The sequence below is a fragment of the Rhea pennata genome, chromosome 1 (assembly GCF_028389875.1).
Source record: "Rhea pennata isolate bPtePen1 chromosome 1, bPtePen1.pri, whole genome shotgun sequence".
NCBI classification, from domain to species: domain Eukaryota; kingdom Metazoa; phylum Chordata; class Aves; order Rheiformes; family Rheidae; genus Rhea; species Rhea pennata.
Genome location: NC_084663.1, coordinates 196,604,542 through 196,631,038, shown reverse-complemented (window position 1 = coordinate 196,631,038; position 26,497 = coordinate 196,604,542). Strand labels below are relative to the sequence as shown.

At 43.7% G+C, this 26,497-nt stretch overlaps 1 protein-coding gene across 1 annotated transcript; it reads left to right on the top strand.

Moving 5' to 3' along the window:
• Positions 1-499: 499 nt before the first annotated feature.
• Positions 500-25,608, top strand: FGF9 (fibroblast growth factor 9). Its single transcript, XM_062577289.1, has 3 exons — positions 500-853; positions 7,355-7,458; positions 25,180-25,608. The coding sequence occupies exons 1-3, from the start codon at positions 577-579 to the stop codon at positions 25,423-25,425; spliced, it is 627 nt and encodes a 208-aa protein (XP_062433273.1). The 5' UTR covers positions 500-576; the 3' UTR covers positions 25,426-25,608.
• The last annotated feature ends 889 nt before the right edge of the window (positions 25,609-26,497 follow it).

Here is a 26,497-nt window from a genome sequence, read left to right as displayed (position 1 = left end):
TTTCTTTTTTGGATTTATCTCAGCCAACAACGTGAGATTTCCCCCCTCCCCCCTTTGCGGGATTCATGCTGATGTATGCAGTCTGTTATAGAGTAAAAACAGCGCATGCCTTTCTGGAGTCAGAATCCATAAATCCTGACGTAGCCTGTGCATCTTAAAAAAAAAATCCCTATAACGCCTAGGTATTTAAGTTGCTATGGTCATTCTTATCTTAAACCAAATGGAGAAACTACGGATTTTTTTCTTTATTACAGTTGGATGGGCTGAAGACCTTATTGCTTGCTAAGAGCTGGGGATATATGCATATATATAGATATACACATCTATATGTTTATAAATATGTCAGTGTGTGAGTATAAAGTGGTGGTTTCTTAGACTAACTGGTTTGACCTTGAACCTGTACCAGTCAAAACAGAATATTACTTTTATTTATGCATTTAATGGATTGAAGAAAGAACATTTTCTCTGTAACTGCGATAGGGAGGGGAGAGGAGTGGAATATACCTAATCTTATATCTCCTGGGTTTGGCACCATCATTATTGTTTATTCTTATTCTCTAAAAGCAGAATCTTCTGATGGCTCCCTTAGGTGAAGTTGGGAACTATTTCGGTGTGCAGGATGCAGTACCCTTTGGGAATGTGCCCGTTTTGCCGGTGGATAGTCCGGTTTTGTTAAGTGACCACCTGGGTCAGTCTGAGGCAGGTGGGCTACCCAGGGGGCCTGCAGTCACGGACTTGGACCATTTAAAGGGGATCCTCAGGCGGAGGCAGCTATACTGCAGGACTGGATTTCATTTAGAAATCTTCCCCAATGGTACTATCCAGGGAACCAGGCAAGACCACAGCAGATTTGGTAGGTATTATCGTTAACCCTTTAGTGGTCATGTGGTGAAATAATGTGGTAGAAGTACGGGCGGGGGGAACCGGGGGGTGCGGAGCGGGCGGAGAGGGGGGTTTGCGGTGATGTCTGGTCAGCGAAGGGAAAAAATGAATGTGTCCGGAATTGCAGATATGTACAAGTGGCACAACCGCAGCGAAGCAGGAGCCCGCACCAAAGTCACGGCGGTTTTGATGGCGATATTTATGTAGCCCCAAGTTCTGCTTAAGTGTAGATACATGTTGGGAGGTGGTGGTGGTGGTGGCGGCGGTGGAATTTTTGCTCCGGACGTTTCTACTGAATGATTTGATTTCACGAGTTTAAAGGGTTTTTAATCATTAACCACTACAATTTAAAATTCACCGAGTTTCCTGAAGGGAGTGGCTGTCGTCCTGTACGCGAATTAACGCAGGCTTTTCTTTCGTTTTCTCTCTCGGTTACCTGCCCTAGTAACTTCCTGACTTGCAAATTGACCGTGTTTTGCTTCTCAGCGAGGGATTCAGCGGCAGCGGCTGCCGATCCCTGCCGGAGGCGGCTCGGAGGGCTCGGCCGCCCGCACCGACGGGGCGCCGCAGCCCGGCAGTAAGAGCAGAGCCGGCCGCACCGCGGGGCGCGCAGGTTCCCGGCCGCGGGCTGCGCTCGCAACCCTGCCGGCGGCGGGCAGCGAAAGGGGGCTTTTCCGGAGCCGCCTAAAGCTGGGAGCTAATTTTAAAGAGCATTCCGTGGATTTCATTTCCAGGGGACGCTATCTGTGACTCAGCACTGAGGGCTGCCGACTGGAGGGCTTATGGCTCCGTGCACTTTGGAGAGCCCGTGCATGCACACATGCACACGCACACAGGTCCAATGGCCCTGGAGCTGCTTGGCTGCCAGGGAGGTTGTTAAAGGCCCGGCAGACTGAATGTACGAAAGTCACTGAGACAGCCTGGATGATCTGAGTCTTTGTTTTTTAAGGAGGGGTGAGGAAAATACGCCAGGTTAGCTAGCCACGCTCCCAGCTGTTGGAAGGAGTTAACTTGTGAGTGAACCAACCTGACAGCACTTAAATTCGGTCGTAAAAGCAAAGTCTTGTGGTATTTTTTTTTTTTTTTTGCTTCGTGTTTTCATGCCAGATGTTGAACGATATCTAAACTGTATTTTATTGCTTGGTGAGGCTGTTTAGATAATACCGGTGTTGCAGGAGATGGTCTCCAAGGGGCGCGGATGGAAGGGGCGCCGGGGAGGGGCGGTAGGGGAGGGAGAGAGGGTCCGAACTCGCACGCTCGCAGGTTTGTCACCTCCGCTCGGCGCCGCTGCCCGCACTGCCTCGCCGCCCCGCAGCGTGCCGGCCGCGCTGCGCTTGCCTCGGGCCGGGCACTTGCGGCACCGCAGAGCCGGGGTGTGTGGGGGGGGAGAAGTGCGGGGAGCGCCACGCGGGAGCGCGGGGCAGTGCCACGGCGAGGGCAACGCCGGGACTCCGCACCGCGGCATTTTTCTTTGGCGCACGGGGACGCTGCGATTAGCTGCTTCAGCACAGGCGCACGCAGGTTTGCCCCGTCCCCCGGCGGGTGCGCACCCGCGCGCGCGCACCCGCGCAGGCGGAGGGCGAGGTGGGCGCGCGCCCGGGGGCCGCGCGCCGGGAAGCGGCGGCGGCGCGCGCACGCGGCGGCAGGTGCAGCGCGGCCGCGCCGCTGCGCGCACCGCCCGCGCCGCGGCAGCCGGGGCGCCGGGCCCGGCACCCCGCGGCCCCTTCGCCGCCGGGCCGAGCGCCGCCCGCTGCTCCCTGCCCAGCGCGGCCCCGACCACAGTGCGCGAGGCGTCTATTTTTAAAAAGGGCTTTGCAGCCGCGGCCGTAGGAAGCTAACAATTCCGAGGGGCAGCTATTCTCGCCCTTGCAGCGTCTCGGCTTTAAATAGACGGTCTTCTTTCTTTCTTTCTTTCTCTCTTTTTCCTCCCCCCCCCCCCGGTTCGGTCACCCCCTTCCCCCCAAGTAAGCACCGTCGCACTAACTCTCGGTGATGCTCCGCTGATACCCCCCCCGCTCCCCGCACTGTCCTGTAGGCTGGGCAAGGCTACGCGATGGGACGCTTTGGGGTTCCTGGCTTAGAGACGGGGATCTGCGTACTGGTGTCCCGGGGCCGGGGGGGACACCGCTGCTGTGCTCATCGGCAGGTGGTCGAATGGCAGGTGCTCTTTGGGTTTTGGTGATGGTAAGCCCAAACTCTCGAGAGCTGCCCGTGTGGGGAGAAAGCTAACTTGCTCACCTCTGAGCCTGTGTGTGTGTGGACACACGAGTCAGAAGGAAGTTTTCCTGCAGGAATAAGGAGGACAAAGAGAACCCCGGGGGCTGCGCCTAAACTCTTCTCATGGCTCTGCCCCGTGGGAATCCCCCCTCCCCGCACACACACGCACGCACACACACACCTCTGGAAAGACATCAGATAAGAGCAATTCTTTTGTGATGCTATGTTGGATGTGTGCCTATTGCATACAATAAACCGAGCCATATTGTGTGTCTATACTCGCCCGGTTCTGGAAGCCCTGGCATTTCGCAATGCCTGCAGTAAGATGTCCATCTCTAAAATAAAAGCTCCTCGGGAGAGCAGGCTTGGGTCCCTCCCGTAATGCGATCCTATGTGATCAAAGCCTTATCTCTCCTAGGTGACAAAAGATTTTTTTTTTTTTTGATGCAGTCTCCTTTAGTCTAGGGCATTTGCTAGACAGTGGAGTCATTGTAAATTCAGGAACTCTGTAACAGCGGAGAGGCGTGCCTCTGTGCGTCAGCACAAGTACTGCATGCACAGCATTAAAAAAATAGGAGCATGCAGGAAAAGAAAAAAAAAGAAAAAAAAAAAAGCTTGTCAGCAGGTGACCTCCGCTCCCCGGGACCTGCTGCTACACGGAGCCGCTGCGTTCATCATCCTCTGCAGGAGCCGCGCAGCCGCCCGCCGCGGCACCTCGCCCCGGCCCCGCCGCGCCGGCCCCCGCCGGGGCGGCCGCCCCCCGCCGCGGCCCGCCGGGCTGTCGCTGGGGCCGCGGCGGGGCGGGGGCCGCTCGCAGGCAGCGCCCGGGGTGGCGGCGGAGCAGCGAGCCGGGTTTTAGGGGCGAGGGCAGCCCGCGGGGTGAGGAGGTCCCCGCTGCCGCTCCGGCCGGGCTGGCTCCGGGGAGCCGTCGCTGTCTGCGCCCCGGGCTCTTAATTGGCGTAATGTGGGGGAGAGGGAGGAGCGGTGACAGCTGTGACAGGCGGGAAACATCCCGGCTGAAAGGTCTGTTCCAGCTGAGTGCCAAATGCGGAGCTTTCTAAAAGCAGACAGTAGGTGTCAGGGGAAAGGAGCCGCGGGCGCGGAGCAGCCCGGCGCTCTCTGCGGGCAGAGGGGAAAGCCTGGGAAATCCCTCCTGGCCTCCCCCCGGGCCGCCTCCCCAGCACCCCGCCAGCTCTGCAGGGGTCTGCACGCACAGTCGCTTCACCACGAGGAATTGCTCTTCTCTCCCCCCCCCCCCCCCGTTTTTTTCCCCCTCTGGCTGAATGATTTTTTGCTAAATATATTACTACACGGCTCTACTTACCTTGCTCGGTGTCCGCCAGCCCTTTGTGGCTTCCCTTCTCTGTGCAGGGCACCTCATTACTTCCTCTGGAAGTGTGACAGATAAGCAGCTGGCGGAGGTGCTTGTTTACTGTATTAGTTACTGTGGATGGTGTTTTAGGGTGCTCAGTGGGGCTAAACTGCTTCGCTCCAGCCGTACAAAGGGAGACTGTCTATAGCAAAGGACAAAAGTGCACAAAGGGATAGGAAAAGATCCATCTTTGCAAAGATGTTCATTGCTTAAAGCTGAGCCAGATACGCTCTATCATTCTATTCTTTGCTATAGATAAACCAGTTGAAACTTAAAAATTCACGTTCTGTAAACGACTTGCCTCCTGTGAGTTTGGTGGGAGTGCAGGACTGGCTGTACATGGCCAGACTGGTATCGCGCTGCTGTTCAGCATGGTCCAAAGCTAGATCGTGTGCAAGGAGGTGAATGAAGGGCTGATGCGACACATAAAGAATAACTTTCCCACAAAGTTTCTTCCTCCCCCTTTAGGGAGAAGTGGGTCTTTGCAGTCTCTGACAAGAAGATATTCCGCAGGATCCCATGTCCTGAGACAGTTATTTTCTCTCTCCCTTCTTCTCCCCCATTTTTTGACTATAAATAGGGCTATAGCCTTTAAAGTTTGGAGCTGTCCTGACTTTCATTTTCTCCAGCCTCATCCTGAAGAGGAATATCTATTTTAATATTTGGTTCAAATCCTAAGTACCATGTGCACATTATAGAAGCTATAAAGTGAAAATATTCACAGGAGTGTTGGGCCAAATCATGCAGTCCTTAAACTAGCAGAACTTGTGGCAGACTGCATGGTTGGCCCCAGACAATTGCTTGAGGACTTAATCGGATGGCACATAAAGCTTGTTGTGAATAGGCTTTTGAATTTTTTAAATGAACAAGTCTATTCTGATCTCAAATAATGTGGATGCTCTTTGCCAAGTACCTTAAATGCATCTTCTGCACTCACAATAGGATGTGACAGTGCTTTTTTGTTCTTTTAACACGCTAAGCAGTGTGCACCCAAATACTTGAAATGAGGACAGCAATTAAAGTCCACTTTTATACTGATGTGAAAGATGCCTGCCTCACTAACTTAGCTACAGTATGGTATAATACATACTTAACATAAGATTTAACTTCAGTTAGAACTGCCTGGTAAAATATCAGGAAATATGATAGTTTAGTGAAAGCTTTACAGAAAAACCTTTATTAAGAAGTCTGGAAGTATTGCACGTCCAGATATAAGGGGAAGATTTAAATTGTTTCAATGGATCAATTGTATTAGAGATGCTGTTGTATACCATATAAGCAACATACTACCACTTTTTATTACTTCAAAAATGCAATAATTACTAAATATTTTCTCCCAGTATTTGTGAAGCCATTTTCCTTGTATGTATGTAGAGAATAATTTAAAATGCCTAGGCCTTAAAACAGGGTTATCAAAACACTGAGAATATGGTGTTTGTAGTACTGAATAATATATAAGGTAATGATCAATAGTCCCTTACAGGGAATACATTTCATCTTTACATTAGCTGGGCTATAAATTGTCCCTATTGGCTTCAGCCCGTGCTTTGTTAGATTTATGTGATTCATGCCTGTTATTGATTAGCACACAACTATTTTCCGAGAGATGCCAAATTAATTGTTCGAAAAATCCATGAAAGTGCTTTTTTATTGGCCATGTGAGGTTCAACACATATTATACTGTTATTGTATTATTTCATGTAAATATAATTTCCAAAAAGCTTTAAAATGGTTATGTAGCGTGCTTAGACATAAAATTCCAGAAGTATATTGAAAATCCTACTCTATGTTTTATTACGTGGCTCAGAAAGTAGTGTACTGCAGCAGTATGCTGCTTAATGTTGCTGGATAACTCCAGAGAGATCATTAGACTTATACGAACACTCTGAAATAGGAAGCAATTTCCACTTTGCTCCACAAGAATTCTACATCTATGCAAGAATTGGCTGGTAGCATCCTCATTGAGGAGGTAAACAATTTGCAGGGAAGGCTGCCAAAAAACCCCAAACCTTCAGAGGCAGATGACTTGGTATGTGATACAGACTCTTTTTGTACCAGGCACATTGCCGCTGATCCTAGGCAGCTTTGCAAAAGCAGTGCTTCTCTGCAAGATGTTCTTAGCTGTAGTGCACAAATGCTTCTGTGTGAGGTTGCTATAATGTGTATAAGAAGAATTAATCATTTATACACTTATTTAGGTTGAGAATAATTTAATTTTCAGAATTGAGATGAGTAAAAACACTCCAGAGAGTTAGGATGATTAATATCTAGACAAATATGTGTGGGACTGAATGGTACTACAGATTTTCATTTCTGGAGCCTCTGGAAGATCATACTGTGAGTAAAACTCTTTCCATGTATTCCTGATTCACTGATGCCTTGAAGTAGATCTTTTGGTTCTGTAAAATGTAACATTTTATTTTCATCTTGCAGTTCTGATTCAAATATATTTCTAGGAATTTATTTTATAAACCAAATCTCTTAAGTTCTTTAATCATGGTAACTTTGGTTACCTGAATACCTGATTTTGTTTCCTTGAATGTATTGTTTGTTGTGCAAATCGGAATACTGACAGATGTGGTGTAATATGCCTGAGTTTTATTTTTGTGTTTAAAAAATACTGAGAAAGATTGAGACTAATCTTTTAATTTGCTACCTTAATGCTCTCTGCAGTGCATTGTTCTAGTACGAACTCAAAGGACTTAATTGTTCAAAAACCACAACTGAAAATATATTCATTTATTCCTCAGCTTCCTCAAAACAACTCTGAAAATGGAAAAACTACTTTGAAAACAGCAGCTTGTCGCTCAGGGATCAGTCATGTCTGAGAAAAATCTTTAAATGGAAACAACCTGTACATTGTTTTTTTCCTGTATTTTGTAGGTATACTGGAATTTATCAGTATAGCAGTGGGCCTGGTCAGCATTCGAGGAGTTGACAGTGGACTCTACCTTGGGATGAATGAGAAAGGAGAACTGTATGGCTCGGTAAGTTCCTAGCTGTCTTCAAAAATTATAACTTTTGTGTTCTATAACAAAAATAGTGTATAGCTCCTACAAGCCCTTATTGTGCTAGGTGCTGTACAAGCCCTTATTGTGCTAGGTGCTGTACAAACACTGTTTCTGCTTTAAGTATCTTCTGGTCTAATTAGAAACAAGATTTCCTCCTGTGGTATAACAAATAAGGGAGAGATAACGGGTGACAAAATCAGGAATGAGCGATAATGTATACTGACTACAATTTAGATATAAGCAGCTGAGATTAATGGCCATAGCTAGTTGCTGAAGACTAAAAGGTGTATTGTAAGCTCTGTGAAAGTGTAATTTCAGTAGAGACTTAAAAGGATTCAAAGTCATGGCTTTTTGTTAGTAGGCGGAGAGCTTTCTAGGGATTGGCAAGCAAGTGATGGGGGAGGTAAAGGGTGGCCTACGAGGGTGAGAAAACAAGAAATGAGAATTGATAAAAGTACGAAAAGCACAGGAATGAGTGCAAGAGGCTTTAGATGGGATGGCATTAGAGATGAGGAGTGGTTTAAGGAAGGAGTAAAAATAGGAATTTCTGATATGGAAGTTTGAATGGTGAACAAACCTACCTGCGGCTGATGGGTGACCATCCTTGGCAATTCGAGGCTGTCTTGGAGACCTGTACCTTGCTAACCCTGTGCAGCAGAGCTGTATGGGACATGGCCCTTTCTTGGAATTTGAGACCTCTAGCAGCTCCTGGGGTTCACACCCTGGTCAGATCATGGGCAGGGGTATCTGAAATCAAGTAGGTAGAAGGCAACTGCCATCTACCCTAGATGATAGATGGCAACTCCTTCTAGCAGTAAAGTGCCAGCTTCCAAAACTGACAAGGCTAGCAGGACTAGAGAGGTGCCCTGATTTGAGGAAGAGGATGGCAAGTCCAAAGGAGAGGCAAGTATCTAAAATGAAGGAAGGCTGTATATTCATTGGGGTTCGCTAGAGGCTTGAAGGAGAGGATTCCAATGATCGACTAGAGGCTTGTGGGAATCTGGTGGGTAGGCATTGCAGAGAGGCACTCATAAAGGAGTTAAAGTGGTAACAAGTGTGACTTTGGATACAGATGCATGAAGATACATGTGTCAAAGGGGAGACTGGGAAAAGTGTGGGAAGGGAATTGAGTGGGACAACAGCTAGACTGAGAAAAAACACGAGAAGATGGGGACAAATAGAAGGATGAAAATAGAAAGAGTAAGAAGGAAGTCTGGTTTCCCAATACTTGATTTGTGGAAGAGACCTTAAAATATGAATGCCCAGCAGAAGTGTTCTCAGCAGGATATTCGGGTTCACTGATCCCTCCCTAACAACCTCTTCTGTGAGAAGGGGAAGCAGGGGAGCAAGGCGACTGTGCCCCGGGAGAAGAGCAGGTGAAGACAGAAGCACAAAAGATGCAGCAAATGGTGCAGTACTGGGGAGGCAGAACAGGAGGTGGCAGGATGAGGGGCAAGGCTTGGACAGAGAACATGTGGACAAGAAGGAAAGGGGGAGAGGCACAGGTGGTGGGAACAAGGAGGTGGGAAAGGTGAAAGGAAAGGGATTCAGCATAAATGGCAATATGGAGGAGCAGGAGGTTGGAAGAATGGAGAGGCAAAGAGAAAGGGAGTGGAAGCAATGACAGGTGGAAACAAGCTGCCTATGGATAGAAAACAAGACCGGTTCTTGTGCAGCTGATCTACAGTTAAAGAACCAATTAAGTCAGAAGTGGTTCAGTTCGGTAGCAAAAAAGGCAGAAAACCAACAGTAATATGAATCAGTGATGTTGAAAATCAGCAAAAAGAGTAATCATTTAAGCAGATAAATGTGTAGTCAATGAATCAGTTAAGTTATTCTACACTTCAGGTATTCAGAAAAAGAAAAAATGTAAAACTGACTAGTTACTGGTAGATCTTAAATACATAGGCTTGGCACAAAAAAATGGTAAATCACTTCTCTATGTAATTTATATTTTGTGTGTGTAATACGTTTGACAGTCAAACTGAATTACAGAAAACATTTTTTACTGAAGAAATATGCACAAGAAATTCTCTGTACATTACTGAGTTCACTGTGTTAGTAAAAAAAAGTTGTTCCATGCACAGCTCTAAGGGAATCTGCTTTCCTAAGGGCTCATGTCTCACACCCTGGACATTAGCTGTCCGTGCTCACTGGATTGTTGGTTTGCACTGACTGCTCACCACTCCCAAGCAGAATGTGCAAGTGATTTCTTTTTCTTTACGATGCCTCTGATCAGTCACAAAATTGACAAGAACTTAATTTTCTTGAAGACCTTTGCCTCTTGATTGAAACTGTTTGAAAAGTTGAGGAAGGACTGACAGGCTAGCAGGCAGACAGACGGACAGAATAATTGTATGACCTCTTTTCCTTAAGAAATGAGGTTAAAAATATGAAGCCATTTATAGTGGAGAACTGGCAATCTATGGGGCCAGAATGCAAAGTTCAGGTTAAAATCTGATGGATGATATGGCATATTGTCAGCCTCCAGAGATGGAACATACTGAAGAATGATGGTAATTGAATTACATTACTTCCAATGAAATATAACCTCTAATGGCTACTCAGTGTGATGATGCTTTAAAGCCTTGTCAACACTAGCAGTTCTAGTGGCTATATTTCAGCAACTGTCAGCTCTCATAGAAACACTGAGATAAGCAGGCCTCAGAACAGATTTGTGTATAGAATTGGTTGGACATTTTTAAGTGACAGTATTTTGCTTTTGGTTTTGGTCAAAAAAGGGCAATTGATTGAAAATGAAGTCCTCTGGTGGGAATATATGTACCAGTTTGAACTAGAAGCAAGTCACAATCCAGCCTAGAGTTCTCATTTTGGCAAGGGAGAAAAACAGCTTAACCAAAGTTAGTTTAAGGGCTGATAGGTGACAGACTGAGGTTCAAGTTTTTCATCTGAAGTAAGCAGAGCAGGTGCTTGAGTTGGACTATTCTGTCCCATTTGAACTCTGTTCTTGCACAGTAGGTTCTCTAGTTCTGGAAGGTGGGTCTCTTTGCCTTCATTTCTTCATAGAAGACCGTGAATGACATTGGCTTTGTCATGGTGCAGAGCAGGTATATGTATGAGGTGGTGGATGTGTTTTGTAAGATGGGAAAGCTGTTTCCCACCCACAGCTCAATGCCACATCAAAAATACCTAGACCTGTGTTAAAAAAATAGGTATTGAAAAATACCTGCTTCTGTGTTGTGGACTTGCACAGGTGTGTTTCTGCAGGCACTCAGTATTGCAGCACTGATATTGCTGGAGCAGATGCCCTGTGTCTATAACAATATCATATTTATATTCAAATTACTGTATGAGAAATGTATTAGATGTGAATCAGATCAGCTACTATGATACCTATATCCTTCTAGATTTGTGTGTGAAACATTTGGCACAGGAAGATTTTTCCCAGGATATTTGTGATGCCACTGGAGATGGGACATATGGCGGAGCAGAGCAGCCAGGATGGGTAACTTCTGCCAATTTTCGTAAAAGGCAACAGTAAAATCAGTTTCAGAATATCTCGATCCAGGCATGCTCATTTTGGCCTTTCCAAAGCCACTTCCTAGGAAGAAAGTGCTGCTTTCTTCCTAGATCTGCATCAGCTGCCTGACAAACACTCTTTCCAGCCTGCCCTTTACAGGAGGTCGTTCCTATTGCATCTTCTGGTTCAAGCAGCGCAGAGTCTTGGGTACTGCTCTTGGGCAAGAATGTGTAGTGGCTGTTCCCAAGTTCCCCTCCACCCCCGGAATTTGGCTAAGCACAGCTGAAGATATATGTGGTACTCTGAAGAAGCAAGTGGTAGCCATGTAGCCATGACTTGGAGGCTATTTGGTGACAGCAGCTTTCCCTCCTGTCTAACTCCTTTTCTGCTCTCCATTTACCTTGCCTTCCCTTTGCAGACTACAGATATGACTCATCACGTTTCACAACAGTTAATGTGCTTGTCATTGGAGAGGAGGAAAAATCCAAGCTACAGATAAGATCGGAAGGGTGTTAAGATGAGACATGAAGATCTTCCTTCCTTTCTGACTGCCAGATGGGTCACGCCAACACCTTTGGCAAGTGTGTTAACTAATGTTTGTTAGCCATGCTGCCCTGTGCCATGCAGAGAAGTGAAGGAGGTCTTCGTGATCATTTGTATGATCTTCATGCCTCCACATGCTGTAGTAGGACACACTGGCCCTATGGGAATAGAGCTTTCTTGCTCCTCTTCTCCACAAATGCTGGTCCCTTGACTGTTCATGGGCCCCTGACCCTCACAGCAGGCAACATCCGTTATATGGCCAAAAGGAAAAGTGTGCAGAGAAGTGGAAGATGTGTAGCAATGATGTGGGGAAGGAGTGTGGAGAGGAGGAAGAAGATAGGAGGGGAGGCTGGATGTGCTGAGGAGGGCCATGAACAATTGGAAGTGGTGGTGAAGGTAGGGCGAGGACATCGTGTGCCCACAGAGCACCTGGAACAGAGCTGCAGAGACTAGATTGGTAGCAGTAGTGGCTTCTGGGGCACTAAACCTGCCTTGGGCTTCTAAAACCACTGGGGTGAGGATGGGGAGGGGAGAGACAGTGCTACCCTTGAAGAAATGTGGTTTGCCAGTAAGTATGTAGGCAGGTGACAATATGCCTCCTTGTTGTCCAAGTAGGAGAGCACCTGCAATAATGTGTGTATTTTTTGGGTCCTTGTGGTCCTGGACAATACAACTACAAAGATGGATGAACAGTTTTTGAGGAAAAAGAAACAGATTTTCATAGTCTGCTAAAAATAACTTGCTGTAGGTAAAGAATTGTGTTATCACATTTTATATTCCTATGCAAATAAGTGAAGGGAATCTTTCAGCCCTTCGAATAGTAGGTTAAGGTGCACAGAAACAAAATAAAGAAAAAGAAAGTTGAAGGTGTGTTTTGGGAACAACTTGCCAGCCAAGTATATGGTCAATGCACATATCTAAGAATAAGAGAGAGAATAAAAGTGAGCTTGCAGTGTCATTCACACTTCCCTGTTCCTGTTAAATACCTTTGATCTACAGGGATCCCGTACGCTTTTGATTCTTTTTTTTTAAGCTGCATTATTTACCCATCAGTGTACATGCAGCCACCTGTGATTGAAGTGATCCTGGAAACAGGATAGTTGCAGTTCACAACAGTTCTTGGAGGAAGAACTAAATGTAATTTCCCTGAATGAAAGCACAGTCTTCTAGGCTGAGAGTGATCACATCCCAGCAGGCGTATGGCTGTGACAGCAGATTTAACACCCTTCTGCTTGTGCATAAAATAAATTGTGTTTTGATAAATGATATAAATGCTCGGGAGTCAGAGGGCAGTTTCAAGAGCAGCTGAGTTGCAAGGAGCATTCAGAGCACAAATGGAATTGGTCAGGAAAAGGTGGCACTCTTGTGATCCAAAATCTGATGATGTCTTTTAGCAGTAGCAGTGACTCCTGTGTTCCTGAGTAAACTCACGCCAAGCACAAGAGTTGAAGAAATAGACCTGTAAGTAATTTGAAAAGGCAAACTGCTGAGATCTGAAGTGGACCTGTTCATAAAGGTGCTCGTGGTCTTGAAGGTGAAGGAAACTTAGAACTTTGTCAAAGATACAGAAATTCTCTGGAAACTTATCCCAACAAGGGTAAAATTGCAGGGAAGGATTTGGAGTCTAACTGGATGTGGACACTGAGTAGAGTCTGCAAGGAATAGGAGGAGGGTGAGTAGCAGAAAAGTATGTCTTAAGGCCCACAAACCTGAAGTCAAAATGCAAATTGCTACAATGAAGCTAATTTGGACCTTACCAGGGATACTAAAACATATGTTAAAAGGTTTTAAAGCTGTATAAATGAAAAGGGGACAGGACTCTTTACAAGCACTATGTTCTCAGACTAGTGCAAATGGAAGATAGTCTGAATATGGCTGCACAACATACTAACTTGGCTAGCAAGTAGCTCTAATAAACTCATTGGGATGGTAAAACACGGTTTGAAGATTTGACTGTAGTCTGATGAACAGTCGAAGTGGGTGCAGCTGACACCACTGCTGAAAGAAGCCTCTGTTTTCTCCTTCCACCCTTTTGCTGGCACAAGTGTTTCTGCTGCTGCATGGTGAACCAGAGCAGGGAACTGAAAAATAACCTGGCAAAATGGAAGGATTGTGTTCAGCTGCGGAGGTTCCCCACGCGATGAGCTGTGGGGCTGCAGAGGCTGGCTGCGGTGCCGAGGTGGGAGCAAAGCCTGGAGGGGGGGCATGCTTCCTCCAGCCGCAGCGCAGGCATTTGCCAGCCTCAAGTGTTTGCAAACCTGCAGCCGTGTGCGTGGTTAGGGCATGACCTAGGAAGCTACAAGGCCGTTTGTCTGCCCTGAGTTGTGTTCAGGGCTTAAGAACATACTTTTGAATGGAAGAATAGAGAGAGAGAGGGAGTAAGTGTCAGATGAGTTTTCTGAAGTTGGATTGATAGTTTCAGGCAAATCTACTATTTTAGTTTTGATAGGCACTTCTTTTCCTAGAAATGGGGAATACCATTGCCCTAATCTGCAGGACTGTGTTAGATATGACCCAGCAGAAAAGAGTATTTGCTACAGTGGGGAAGATGGGACTTAGCATAGATAGACTTTGATAGATGATGAAAGAACTGAAGAGAAGGCAGGAATGGGAAGTGCTGAAAAGTGTTAGGTCGGAGTGAAATTATTAGTGGAACTTTTATGGATTAGTCCTTGGGGTGGACTTAATCCTCCTTTATTCCTGACTTTTATTAGGGACATTAAACATCTTGTCATAAGAAGTAGGAGTGCGTTACTGAAATTTGCAGGTGTTGCAAAGTTGGGAAGTATTTTCAGCGCAGAGGGCTGCCTCCCAGAGGGGACTAGGTGACCTAAAGCGTACAAAATGTGAACCCATGCGCTTGGGGCTACTGTTAAGGATTTTTCTGAGTTGAACACTCTTCAGAAACAGCAGAGAAGATACTGGAGGCACTAACTCATCCCAGTGCGTCTACAATGCAGAGGTTGTGTGGCTCTGAAGAAGGCAGAGGCATCCCAGGATGTGCTGGGAAACGTGCACTTCGGAGAACTATATGAATGCCACTGCATAAGGCAAAGGTGGGATCTAATCCAAATACAAAGTGGAGTTCTGCTCACATCATGTTATAGATGAATTGAAACTGGAACAGATTCAGAAAGGAGTTACTGGGATAATCAGAAGAATAGAAAGATATGATAGAGTCTCTGTAAATGCATTAAGGTTTAATACCAAGGAGAGAAAAAAAATCCTTAAAATAAAGGACAAGAACAAATTGTTATGAACAAGTCAAAAGGAAGCTTAGGCGGGAAGTTAGGAGGTTTAAGATCATTGAAGAAATGAGATTTTGAACAGGCATGAAAATTTTTGCAGATAACTGGGAGGTGAGGAACAACCTTTTTTTGTCCCTATAGTGTATGGTAGGAAATGACATTGCTATTGTGGATGGTTTCTTTATTCAGTTTGTAGGTCTGAGACAAGACCTGAAATCTGAAGTTATTTGTTGTTTACAACCTCATCTACTTCAGCTTTCTAAACAGCCCCTTTCTGGATTTGTATAAGCAGTCTCACTGAACACTGGCTAGTGTTAAATAGTGTTTCCCACGGGTGCTAGCATTAGGGATGGCAGCTGATCTAGTCAGCAAGACGACAGCAAAGTAGGAAAGAATCTGTAGAAAAGAAAGATCTTTTGGGATGTAGATACTGGTGTAAAAAAATTGATAGTTGTATATATATATAATCAATACAGATAGTCTCGGAGAAGTTATTTGTGAAACTGCACCTATTATGGTTCTTACTAAACTGAGACTTCAGTCTGTTTTTACATCAGAATTACATGAATTATAATACCTGTCACAAAAGGTAGACACCTGTTAGTACTTTCTTGTGGGGTAGATACTGCATAATCAGCACTTTTCCTTATGTCATTGATTTTCTTTGGAGAACTGCATTCCAGCTACTGACTAGATCTGAGGATAGTTTTTTAAGAGAGAAAACCTGCAGTGATCTCCTTATCTTGGTCTGTGCGATTCCATGCTGAATTTGGATTATTACTACATGCCCAGGACGAGAAAGCACAAGAATGTTTTTTGCTTAAATGAGAACTATATATAAAGATAAGCTTTGATAATGCAAGACCTTACTTGAACCTTAATTTGATAATTTGCCTTCCCCTAATTAAAGATGTGTGGAATTTTGTATTTTTATAAAAACTGGAGATTGCAGGTGCTGTTTGACGAGGCAGCCAAGGCGATCTAACAGCTACCATCTTGCAGAGCGGGTAGCCTTGCTCCCCTGCCTCAGCTGCACTCTTTTGCTTCCTTCCTAGCTCTGACAGTAGCACTCGTTGGACCTGGTAGGAGGCCAGTGCAGGCCTCGAAAGCCACAGATGGCTTTACAGAAAAAGGCTTGTCTTTTGTAGGGCTACTTCTCCACTGGTTTAGCTGTGAGGGAGCACTGCAGCATAGGGTGGGAGAAGACTTTGTGCACTGCCCTTTGGGCTATAAACCTGAAGCCTACCTGGCAAGCCCCTGATGGACATGTTCACTTCGAACTTTTTCAGATTCACCTCTTTGCAGCTGTATAACTCCCCAGTCAATCTAGCCCAAGTGTTTCTGGAGCCAGCAGTGTTAGCTGTACTGGAGTGTAGAAAAGTGCTGTGTATTAAGCTGACCTGAGAATAGTATGTTGAAGTGACATACTGAAAGAGCATCATCAGCAGTGACATACTGAGAAGTGCTTGGGGATTAAGCACTGCATCAGATAAAGAGCTGATGTGCTCTGTTTCTGACTCAGGATCCAGTGGGATGTGAATGTGGCACTCTTTTCCACTTTGCCATTCATCATTTTCAAAGACAGAGTAGAAAAGTCTGCCCTGCGGGGACTTCATTAGGGATTTTGTCTAGGTTGGGATTTGCTTTGCAGTTTGAATGTACTAAGGCTGATTTGGTGATGTGCAGTAATGCAGTTCATTTGTGTTGCATTCAATAAGCTTAAGAAATAAAGCTTGTTACAGTGCAAATCCATTTTTCCTCCTTTTATAAAGCCCTTTGCCTTCTTTTTCTTTCCTTTTGTAATGACAGACTTTTGCCGCTACTTTTGATCTGAAGATCAGGTTTTAAATCCATGTTCCACAGTGGCTACTGAGGAAAAAATTTGGCTTTTGTTATGTATGCTGCATGCTTTTGAGATCTGGCCTGGGCTGTGTATCTTTAATCTTTTAAAATTTTACACTTTGATTTTAACACAGTGATGGAGGCACTATAATTGTGACTGAGTGCTTGGGAGAAATTTTGACTTGATTCTATTACCATTGAAAGTGCTGAGGGAAGTGCCATTGACTTTAATGAAAGCAGAATTGGACCGGTTCCTATAAAACCACCTATTAATTTTATGGTTGTGTCAGCAGACCCTGATCAAGATAAGAGCCCTACTGTTTTCATCATTTAAAAAGCCTAAATCAAGGCATGGTTTCTGCCTGTAAGAGCCTGCAAACTAAAGACAGTTTTTAGACAAGTTTATTGTCCTTGAATAGCTGGCGTGATATTGGCCTGCTGGTGCCTTCATTAGGACAGCATCTAATGCAGAATCTCGACTTAGAGTAGGAAACTTATTTGGGAAAATTTGAGGAAAATTCTTTGAATCATTTTAGAATATATAAATGTGGGACAACAATGTTGTCATGTTTAAACAAAATCATCAGGGTTTTTTTTTCGTTATACTTGTAAAATCTGAATTCTTTGGGAGGTCCATATGCTGCTGGCTACCTAGTAGACCAGCTGCTTGGTCTTTGACCTCTTCACTCACCGATTCTCTTGAAATTGTTATTATATATCTATTTCTTTCAGGCAGATTGACAATTTCTTTCATCAAAACTGAAATTAACTGCATAGCTAAAATTTGACCCATTAAAAAGGTTCCACTGGCATGTGTGTGTCTGCATGCATATGTGGGTGTGAGAGGGGGTTAGCAGAAGGTTAGCAGAAGAGAAAAGCCTTGTGACTTGCTGATTTTTTTCCGAAAGCTAGATCAGCTGTATCGCTGAGAACCTAAGGCAGGGCACGGCAGCACCAAAGATACATGGCTTTCCAGAGAAAGCGTTGTGGCATTTTCTTTGTCCTACTCAGGTAGTGAAATACTAAAAAAAAATTATATCTAACCCTTGACTTCAGGGTGGGATTGCCTCTCAGAAAAGGAACGAAGGTAGTGCCCAAAGAACAGTTTCTTGAGGGACATCTAATGAGAAATGTTAGCAAATGGAGGAGCACTGTTGTCTAAATGGGCAAACATGGCATGTTTTCTTCAGCAGTTGCTCTTTGAAATACTGGCCTTCCTTTATGGCCAGAAAGGTGGGAAATTGAAAGGCTTCATTTTCAAACAATGTCAACTGCATATGCAATTGAGTCCTGCTGGGGAAAGATCGTAGAATACCAACCCTTTGCTGTCCTGGCCACCAAAGCTTTGCAGCTTCGAAAATCTTTCTAGCAAATTTCACATTGTTTTCCAAGATTCCAGTGGACGTTTGGCATTTCAGCAAGGAGAACAAGATCTTTCCAAAATGTAACAGCCTGTGCAGCTTCGTTTGTTTAACTCTGATGACATTTAAAGCTCATCCAGATCGACCCAGACTGACACTGTGGTCAGTAATGTCCCTGTCCTCTGAGCTAGAACCTAGCAGAGAGGTTTGCATAAAATCAGTAACTAGATCTAGAGACAGACTTTCATTCATTGATCCTTGATCAAAAGGACTTGTTGAAAGAACAGAACATGAAGTATTTTAATAGGATAAATTTTTATCGCAGCACATGTATTATAATTGTTTGGTCCCTCTGGCAAGGGCCTTTCATGAAGGTCCTTGATTGTTCTCCTGTTTTTATGATGAGACCCTAGGAGGGATGAGGTACTTCTCTAATGATGGATAGGTCAAATCTGGGGAGGGGGGTACACAGCTGAGTGTAAAAACCTATGCAAATTAAGTGCTTTTTATCACTCAATTTATAATATCTTTCAGGTTTGAGTTTAGCTGCTCCTACCACTACACACAAAAAGTACACACTTTCTGCTCAAGGAGGACTATGCTTTCCTTTAAGGTGGTGTTCTTTGGTTGGAGACCAAAATAAAAAATGCTAACAAAGCACTTTGATGCTATACTCTATTTTAGTTATATTTAAGTAAAACATGATTCATTTAAAATCTCTATTGAGTTAAAAGGTTAACTAGTATTTCACTTGCACAGGGTGGAGAGTATGTGTAGCTGTAGGATAACAGACCTAGTTTGACATACATGATGCCTTTTGATAGAAGAGAATGTGGAGTGGGGAACTAGGGTAGGTCAAGTTACAGCTTTCAGTAAGTCTGAGCGTGCCTGAAATGGTTCTTTTAGTGTCTTAAAATATTTGTTGCCTTTTTATCATTGCAAGCCTGATCCAAGTTCCATTTAAGCTGATGGGAACTTTTCTGCTGTCTTCTTTAAAAATTGGCTCAGGCGCCGTATCAGATTGCATACCACCTTGTTTTCTGATTCTTGGAAGGGTTCAGCCAAGCATTATGAATTAGATGCTTAGATAACATTGATGACTGTAGTTCTGGATTGTGCCAGGGAAACCAAAAATAAAATAGAGGTCAGAAGTGTGAATAGTAAATGGCACAGTATGGGTCCGATCCTGCTGGCACTGGAGGGAGGGGAACACACCTGCTTGCTTGTTTTTCAAAAGTCAACTTCCTCCTGGTGCTGCTCTGTTGTAGTGGAGGGAAGGAAGCTCTTCAGCTTTCAGAGAAATGGAGCTGTGACAACTTTCATGGCCTTGATGTGGAATTTTGTCATTTCTTTCAACAGAAGCAAGAGCAGACCCTTGACGTTTAGGTGAAAACGAGTTTTCATCTAAACCGCTTGGCTGGGCAGGTTTAGCCTTTATGGACATATGCGTGAGTGCTGACTGGCAGCGTGTGCTGGCAGATGTGTGCTCACGCATGGTGGGCTTGCTCTTCCTATAATGATCGCATAACCACGGAGGGCATGTTTGAAGCTCGACGGATGCTTCAAACTGGAAATCTCAGTGCAGTGGATATCACTAAAACCAATAGCTGTGAATTTGGCAGTGGCAAAAATGGATGGAGACCTAACTGGCCTCTCCTGCTGCAGTTCGTGTCGGAAGAGCTCTGTGAACAGCCCTGGTGTGCAGGGTAGTAGTGCTGCCTCCTCATCTGCTCCGTCTGGAGGAAGTCCATGATGGTGTGGAGAGCATGGAGTGGGAAAACGAGGGGAACAGTGGAAAAGGGAGTAGGAATGAAATCTGTGCCATGCTTACCAAGCTCCTGAGATTTCACTGTTGATGCTGAAGTCCACTTCTTTGTTCAGAAAACTGCTTTTCTGTTATCTTAATCGTGACATAGTACCACTGCAGTTTTAGTATATGTGTAGCTATAGCCCCTCCTGATGATAACACTCAAAGGGGACCAGGTTCCCCCAGGTGGTGCTAATTTTACAAACTTTGTGTATGGAAGATGTTAATTTTTAAGCATGTAGAAGCACTTCATGGTTGCAGTACAGAATATCCAAGTTTTTTTTTGTGTAAGTGGGGGTGTATGTATAATAAAAACTTCATGCAAATGAATTAGCAGTTTAGGAGAATAAGTGAAGATGAATACTCCAAGTTAAAGTACAAAGTGAAGTCAAGTAGGGAAAATGTATTTGCCCAACAGGGGTTTTATCAGGACACCTTTCCTAACTTCCCTTATCTTATGGAATATGAAATGTATGTAACTGGCAGTGTGTATGCCTACTTATTTGCTGGATCTGTCTTCTAGACATGCAGGATTTCCTACCATCTTCCTGAAATGCTCATGTAGAAACACTGACACAGACATGAAAAAGTCAGCTAGCATTTTTAGTAGACTTTTTTTTCCCATTATGTTCTGTGAAATTATTAAACAAACAGCATGCTGGAAAAACATAGCGTGAACAAACTGGTCAAAGAGAAGTCAACACCATTCACTAAGTCAGATAACTCAAAATGCAGTGCTTGACTAGCTTGACTAGCACTGTTATTGACTAAATTATGAAGAGAAGGGGCACCGCTTAGTTGTAGTATTTGGCTTCCAGTGGTGGCTGAGGTTACTCTGGAGGTTGTCCATTCAGCCAGAGGCTAACCTGCTTAACATGGGATATCAGACAAAGCAGTCTACTGCAGCCTTATTTACAACAGCCCTTGCTGAGTGTTAATTATTAGCTAAGCCTGGTATGTTCTACAGGCTATTTGCATTACAGAGGAGGAAGGGCCAATTCTGGGTAAAATGTATGTACTTTTAAGCAGAACAGCAAAAAAAAAAACAAAAAAAACAAAACAAAAAAAACAAAACAAACAAAAAAAAAAAAAAAAAAAAAACAAAAAAACCCAAAACACAACTTGGAAGAGAACAGTTCTTTTTTTTCTCTCTTCTCACTGCATGTATAGTTTTCATTAATATTGTATAGCCGTAATAAGGGAGTTGCACGAGCTTATTTAGGAGACAACATATCTAAACATGATTTTATTAAGGCAGAGTGGATTAACAAAGAGCAGACGTGTAGGAAGCACTGATTACATCAGATGTACTACTTTTTAATAGTATTTGGACTTTTGGATTGTTTACTTGCTAAGTGTCTATATTAAATCAGTCAATGTAGTAGTTTGCATAAGGCAAAACTATATATGGCATAGAAATAAAATTGTTTGCTAAAGATGAAATGTGCTTGTTGTGAGTTTAGAAATGACAGTCAGAAGAAGTTTCCTTTCATCAGATTACAAAACAATTAGGGTTTTAACTCTGTAGGGTTATCTAAAAGAAAAGAGAATATTGACAAGTTTTATACAGGATCTTGTACTGTGTTTCATTTACTAAGCAGTACAAATGCCTTATCAGATTTGAAGTCACGAAACCATTTTCTGGGCAGCGTACCTGTGTTTTTCCTATTTCCACTTACTTTCAATTTGCTGCTTCACAAGGATATCTGTTTTAAATAGAATGCCAAAGCTTTCATTGTGGTGGCTGTAACCCTCTACTTTGTTAATTTGTAATCTCACTTTTAATGGGTCTACCTGGAAGTAGGATAGAATAATTATTTTTCTCCACAGTTTAGACTGGAGAATGTAACAAGCAAAATGGAATTCTAGGCTCACTGATGCCGGCCAGACTTTACCAGGCTTCTGAATTCAATCCACGCTGGTTCCTTTGCCCTTATAATATGTGGATCTTTGAACAATTCAATTATTTGAACAGCTAGATTTAAATAAAAGGTTAAAAAAAAGGTAAAGTGTGGAAATACAGTAAAATGAGAATTGATCTCTTTATAGTGGAATACTCCATAAACAGTCTTCATTGAAAACATGTGGTATGTGGTGCGACATCTGATTTATATAATTTTGAGGTCACCTCCTTATTTGGTCCCCAAATTATATGATTTGATCATGGCAGGCAGTCTCCTCTTTTACAGGAAAGCGGGTTGGTTTCCACAGCTGTTCCAGTGGGGTACGTTTGGTATTTGTGTTAGTCTTCCACAAAGATGTCTGGTGACATGAAGTACGGGACAACGAAGTATTGGCACTGGGAAAATGATAGAGAAGTCGGTTGCTGGAATAGCAGCATGGAAAAGCTGCTCTATTCCAGGGCTAAACTTGGTTTTAGGCTGTGCATGCAGAGGCTTTCTAAAAGTCCCAGCCAGCAGGGGAAACGCAAGCCGCTTGTAGTCAGGAAACAAGCTCTCCTTCCCGTGGCCGGAGCGGTGGCTTTCAGCAAGCCTTTCGCGTGCCGAGCCGCTGAGGCGAGAAGGAGCGTAGGCTTTTGCGTTCAAAACTTGCTGCCAGTGTGTGCCAGCCTCACCCCTGTGTTATGTGCATTTCTGGCTTGAGCAAAATGCATGCAAACAGGAGTGTAAACTCACATTAAATACTGTTGTGGTAACATATATATGAATATGTTAGTTTATATCTCTTTCTATCTGTCTTGATACTATCACAAGGCTCTCCCAAGGACAGAAAGTCTACTGAGATTTTAGTCCCAAATTATCTGTAGGGTCAGATTCAAAGTCACTGAAGTCAGTTTTCTTCAGTGGTTGTTTGCTACAGCCAGGATTTCCTGGTGTCCTAGAAAGACACTAAATATCATGAATGTCTAAAGAAATGGTTTCACGTCTCTGAAAGTGCGATCAGCAGCGTACCTGCAGATCAGTACCTGCATCCTGATCGCTCTGTGAAGTTCCCATTGAAATATTTCCCTAATGTCTCATTTTCCTGAAACAAAGGACTTAGCATTTTGATAAGGGACAAAAGAGCTCTAGCTGTGTTCTGAGAGGAAGAAATGCAAAAATGCGATAAAGTTGTAAAATAAAGACTGGATTCACAGTCTTGAAATCCACTGAACTCATCCAGAATGCAGTGTAATACAAAAGCCCTGTACCACAGCACTGTCATCATTGATCAAACCTGCCAGATAGAGAGAGGCTATTTTAAAATTTCTCCTTCAAGGCACGGGGAAGTACTGTTCTTACAAAGATAGAAATTTATGATGATACTAAAAAAATGCAGATGAAGTAAATAATTAATGAATTCAAGACAGGACTGAAATATCTTCCTAAAATGTTGCTATTTTTAGTACAGAGTGCCTCTGCAGTGTTTGTCATGTGATCCTATTGCCTTCTGAGAGCAGGAAAACTCAGTCTGAATTAATTTCTTGTTCCCCACCATGGACCTATAGACCCAACACATAATACCCCTTAGCATCTGCAAACAAAGTGATTTTAAACATCATGCAAAATAAAGCACTATTGAGAGCTGTACTTAAAGACAGTCTTTACAATGGCTGAATCATTTTTATAATACAGTTTGTACTCTGAGCCTGTACGAGGTGGCTACTGGAATGGGTTTGACTTCAGATGATTCTGGCTTCAGTAATACTCATTATTGCTGCCCTTTCTCACCGTCAAAGTACATAGAGGCAATTATCAATAGGTGGTTGCAGGATCTGCCCCACTGGGGAGGATTTAATGTAAACAAATGCTTGTTTCTTGTCTTTGGGTAAGCAGTAGACAGTGGCGCTGTGTTTGAGCTACTTCATGCACTAAAATGTTGTAGTCAAGAGCTCCTTCAGAATAAATTCCTGTACAGAGTAGGTGTGTACACGTGCTCATGTTCCTGTGCACAGGATGCACCCCTGAGCATCCGGGGAGGGAAGCAGGCTGCAAGGGAAGGTGCTGCGGTTGTGGGTGCCCAGTCTCCATGGGACCATGGCCATGGCCATGCTGAATATGCAACATTTAACTTCATGTGGAGCCCTGGGGGGTGCTTCCCCTTCCTGAGGGCCATGAGGTTCCCAAGAGCCATCAAATGGATGGTTTTGCCTGCTCCAAACCCATTGGCATGTGGCACCCGCGGGGGCCTGCAGCCCACAGTTGTGCTGGAGGCTCAGGTGGTGGAGGATTTTGGGAGCCTCCTGGAGTAAGCTATGGTCAGTGTTTCTTGGAGGGACCTGGAGTTGGAGGCTTGGCTCCTTAATCACACTCAGCTTTTAGGCTTAGGTGCCCTAAATGCTTTGCTGCCTCTGGACCTTGGTCTCTGCTTTCCCTGCACTGTATAGCTATCTAAAAGGATTGTTTTAAGATTTAATTTCTGTGAAAAGCAGTTGCAGAAGTCTGCATGGTTTGATGTTAGGAATTGTTCTTCAGCTGGAAGCTGAATTTGGTCGATGTGACTGCTGTTCAAGTGAGACCTCTTGTATAATACTGCATTATATTATCACTATTATAGTTTATGTCCGAGAGCCTGGGAATAGTCTGACTATTTCCAGGCTCCTTTTTCCTAGAGGTCCATCAGCTCGCTCAGGCTGGAGGTCACCACGTTTTCCAGTCTTCTTCTTCAGTTGCTTGTGTGAGGGCTTCCAAATTCAGACTGAATCATGTTAGCAGATTCCTGCTATTTAAGGAATTACCTTGTCCATTCAGTCTGGAAAGGTTAGGGGTGTCACAGCCTGGAGCAGGCGATGAAATGGGAGAAGTGGGAGCCTGTGGTGGGCAGCTGGGGCTTTCCATGGCTCTCCTCAGTGTAGCAGGACACGAGGACAACCCTGTACAAAGTGGGGAGACTGCTCCCTGCCTAACCTTATCTCACCACATGGGCTTTGTACTCGCTTTGACTGTGGTTTTATTATGCCAATAATAATCCAAATGATAGGTACTAAATTGTATCTTTTTAAATTAATGACGTGCATTGAGTATTCCTTGCAAGGGGAGGCTATAGAGACTTTAAAGCCCTAAGTTGTATGAGAACCCTGCAGAGCAATGCTGCTTTCCCTTCATTATGTCTTGCCATTCGAACGCTCGCAATTGCAATTGCTTGTGCAAGTTCAGTAACATCTTGTGAGGTGCTTGGGAATGACCAGGAAAAAAGAAAAAATCTGTTTTAGTTTCTGCTGTTTCTCTTTTGGTTTTGGCAACCAGGATTTTGGAGAATCAGTTTTCCTTCACATACAGATACCTACCCTTGTGATTGCTTTATGAAATACCCAGAAATACAGTTTTTATTTAGTTAAAATTGGGAATGTTTAATGGTTCATTTTGTGAATTGACCAGTGAGGTACTGATTTTGATCAGTGAAAATATTTTTTTTTTTTTAGAGAGTTTCTTTTTGTGGCTGGTTTCTTACTGCTTTTTCTTTTCTTTTTCATAGGAAAAATTAACCCAGGAGTGTGTATTCAGAGAGCAGTTTGAAGAAAACTGGTATAACACATATTCATCAAATCTATATAAACACGTGGACACTGGAAGACGATACTACGTTGCGTTAAATAAAGATGGGACTCCAAGAGAAGGGACTAGGACTAAACGGCATCAAAAATTTACACATTTTTTACCTAGACCAGTGGACCCTGAGAAAGTACCTGAACTATATAAGGATATTTTAAGCCAAAGTTGACAAAGACAGTTCCTTCACTTGAGCCCTTAAAAAGTAACCACTATAAAGGTTTCATACGGTGGGTTCTTATTGATTAGCTGTGTCATCACATCAGCTCCACTGTTGCCAAACTTTGTCGCATGCATAATGTATGATGGAGGCTTGGAGGGAACATGCTGATTTTGTTCTGCACTTAAAGGTTTGTCCTCCTGGAGGAGAGCCTATGCCCACTCGCTTGATTTATTATGAAAGAGAGAGAGAGAGTGTGTGTGAGAGAGGGAGCGAGAGGAAACGAGTGCGCGGGAATGAGAGGGAGAGAGAGGGAGAGAGGCAAAAGCAAGGAGGGAAAAGGCCTGATGCATGTTGGGGAATAGACACGCTTTTAACTTTTTGATCAGTTGTACTTCGTCATATATCAGCATAGCTGCCATACTTTGATTCATCCGGATTTTTGGCTGGTGGCCTGCTCAAGTGTACGCTGCATTTACAAAGGCATGGAGGGTGCAGTCTTACTTAAACAAGAGACTTTTTCAGTTAATTGCTCACTGGGTCTCAGCCCACTGAGTTTAAAGCAAAGACCTCTTAGTAAAAAATAAAAATAAAAAGTTAAATTTATTTATAGAAATTCCAAAGGCAACATTTTATTTATTTTATATATTTATTTATTATATAGAGTTTATTTTTAATGAAATATGTACAGGCCAGATAGGCATTTTGGAAGCTTTAGGCTCTGTAAGCATTAAAATGGCAAAGGCCGCTATGAACCTGTGGTAAATTCATGCAAGTAAATATAAAGGTGCATGGATAAATAAAAAAACAATAAAAAAGTAATAATAATAAATTCTAGTGACCCTCATGTACTAAAGGTGACAATCTATTTTGTGCCCATATTATTGTAAAAGTATGCACACCACTCATGACACTGAGTACTCACTCTTCCGACTGCTTGTTTCATAGCTTACCCCCAGAGGATTAAAAAGAAAACTGGGTCTTCAACGTTTTTTCTGTGTCTGTAATATTTCCTCTCTGATAAACTGACTTACTACATCGCTGTAAACTTCATAGATGTGGAAAATATAGGGGTTGGAATATA

What these genes read in the sequence shown, in the direction of transcription:
- FGF9 (XM_062577289.1), top strand. Translation starts at nt 577, where the DNA reads ATGGCTCCCTTAGGTGAAGTTGGGAACTATTTCGGTGTGCAGGATGCA. An exon ending in GCAAGACCACAGCAGATTTG is followed by an intron (nt 854 to 7,354) that starts GTAGGTATTATC and finishes TGTATTTTGTAG; the next exon opens with GTATACTGGAATTTATCAGT. An exon ending in AAGGAGAACTGTATGGCTCG is followed by an intron (nt 7,459 to 25,179) that starts GTAAGTTCCTAG and finishes TCTTTTTCATAG; the next exon opens with GAAAAATTAACCCAGGAGTG.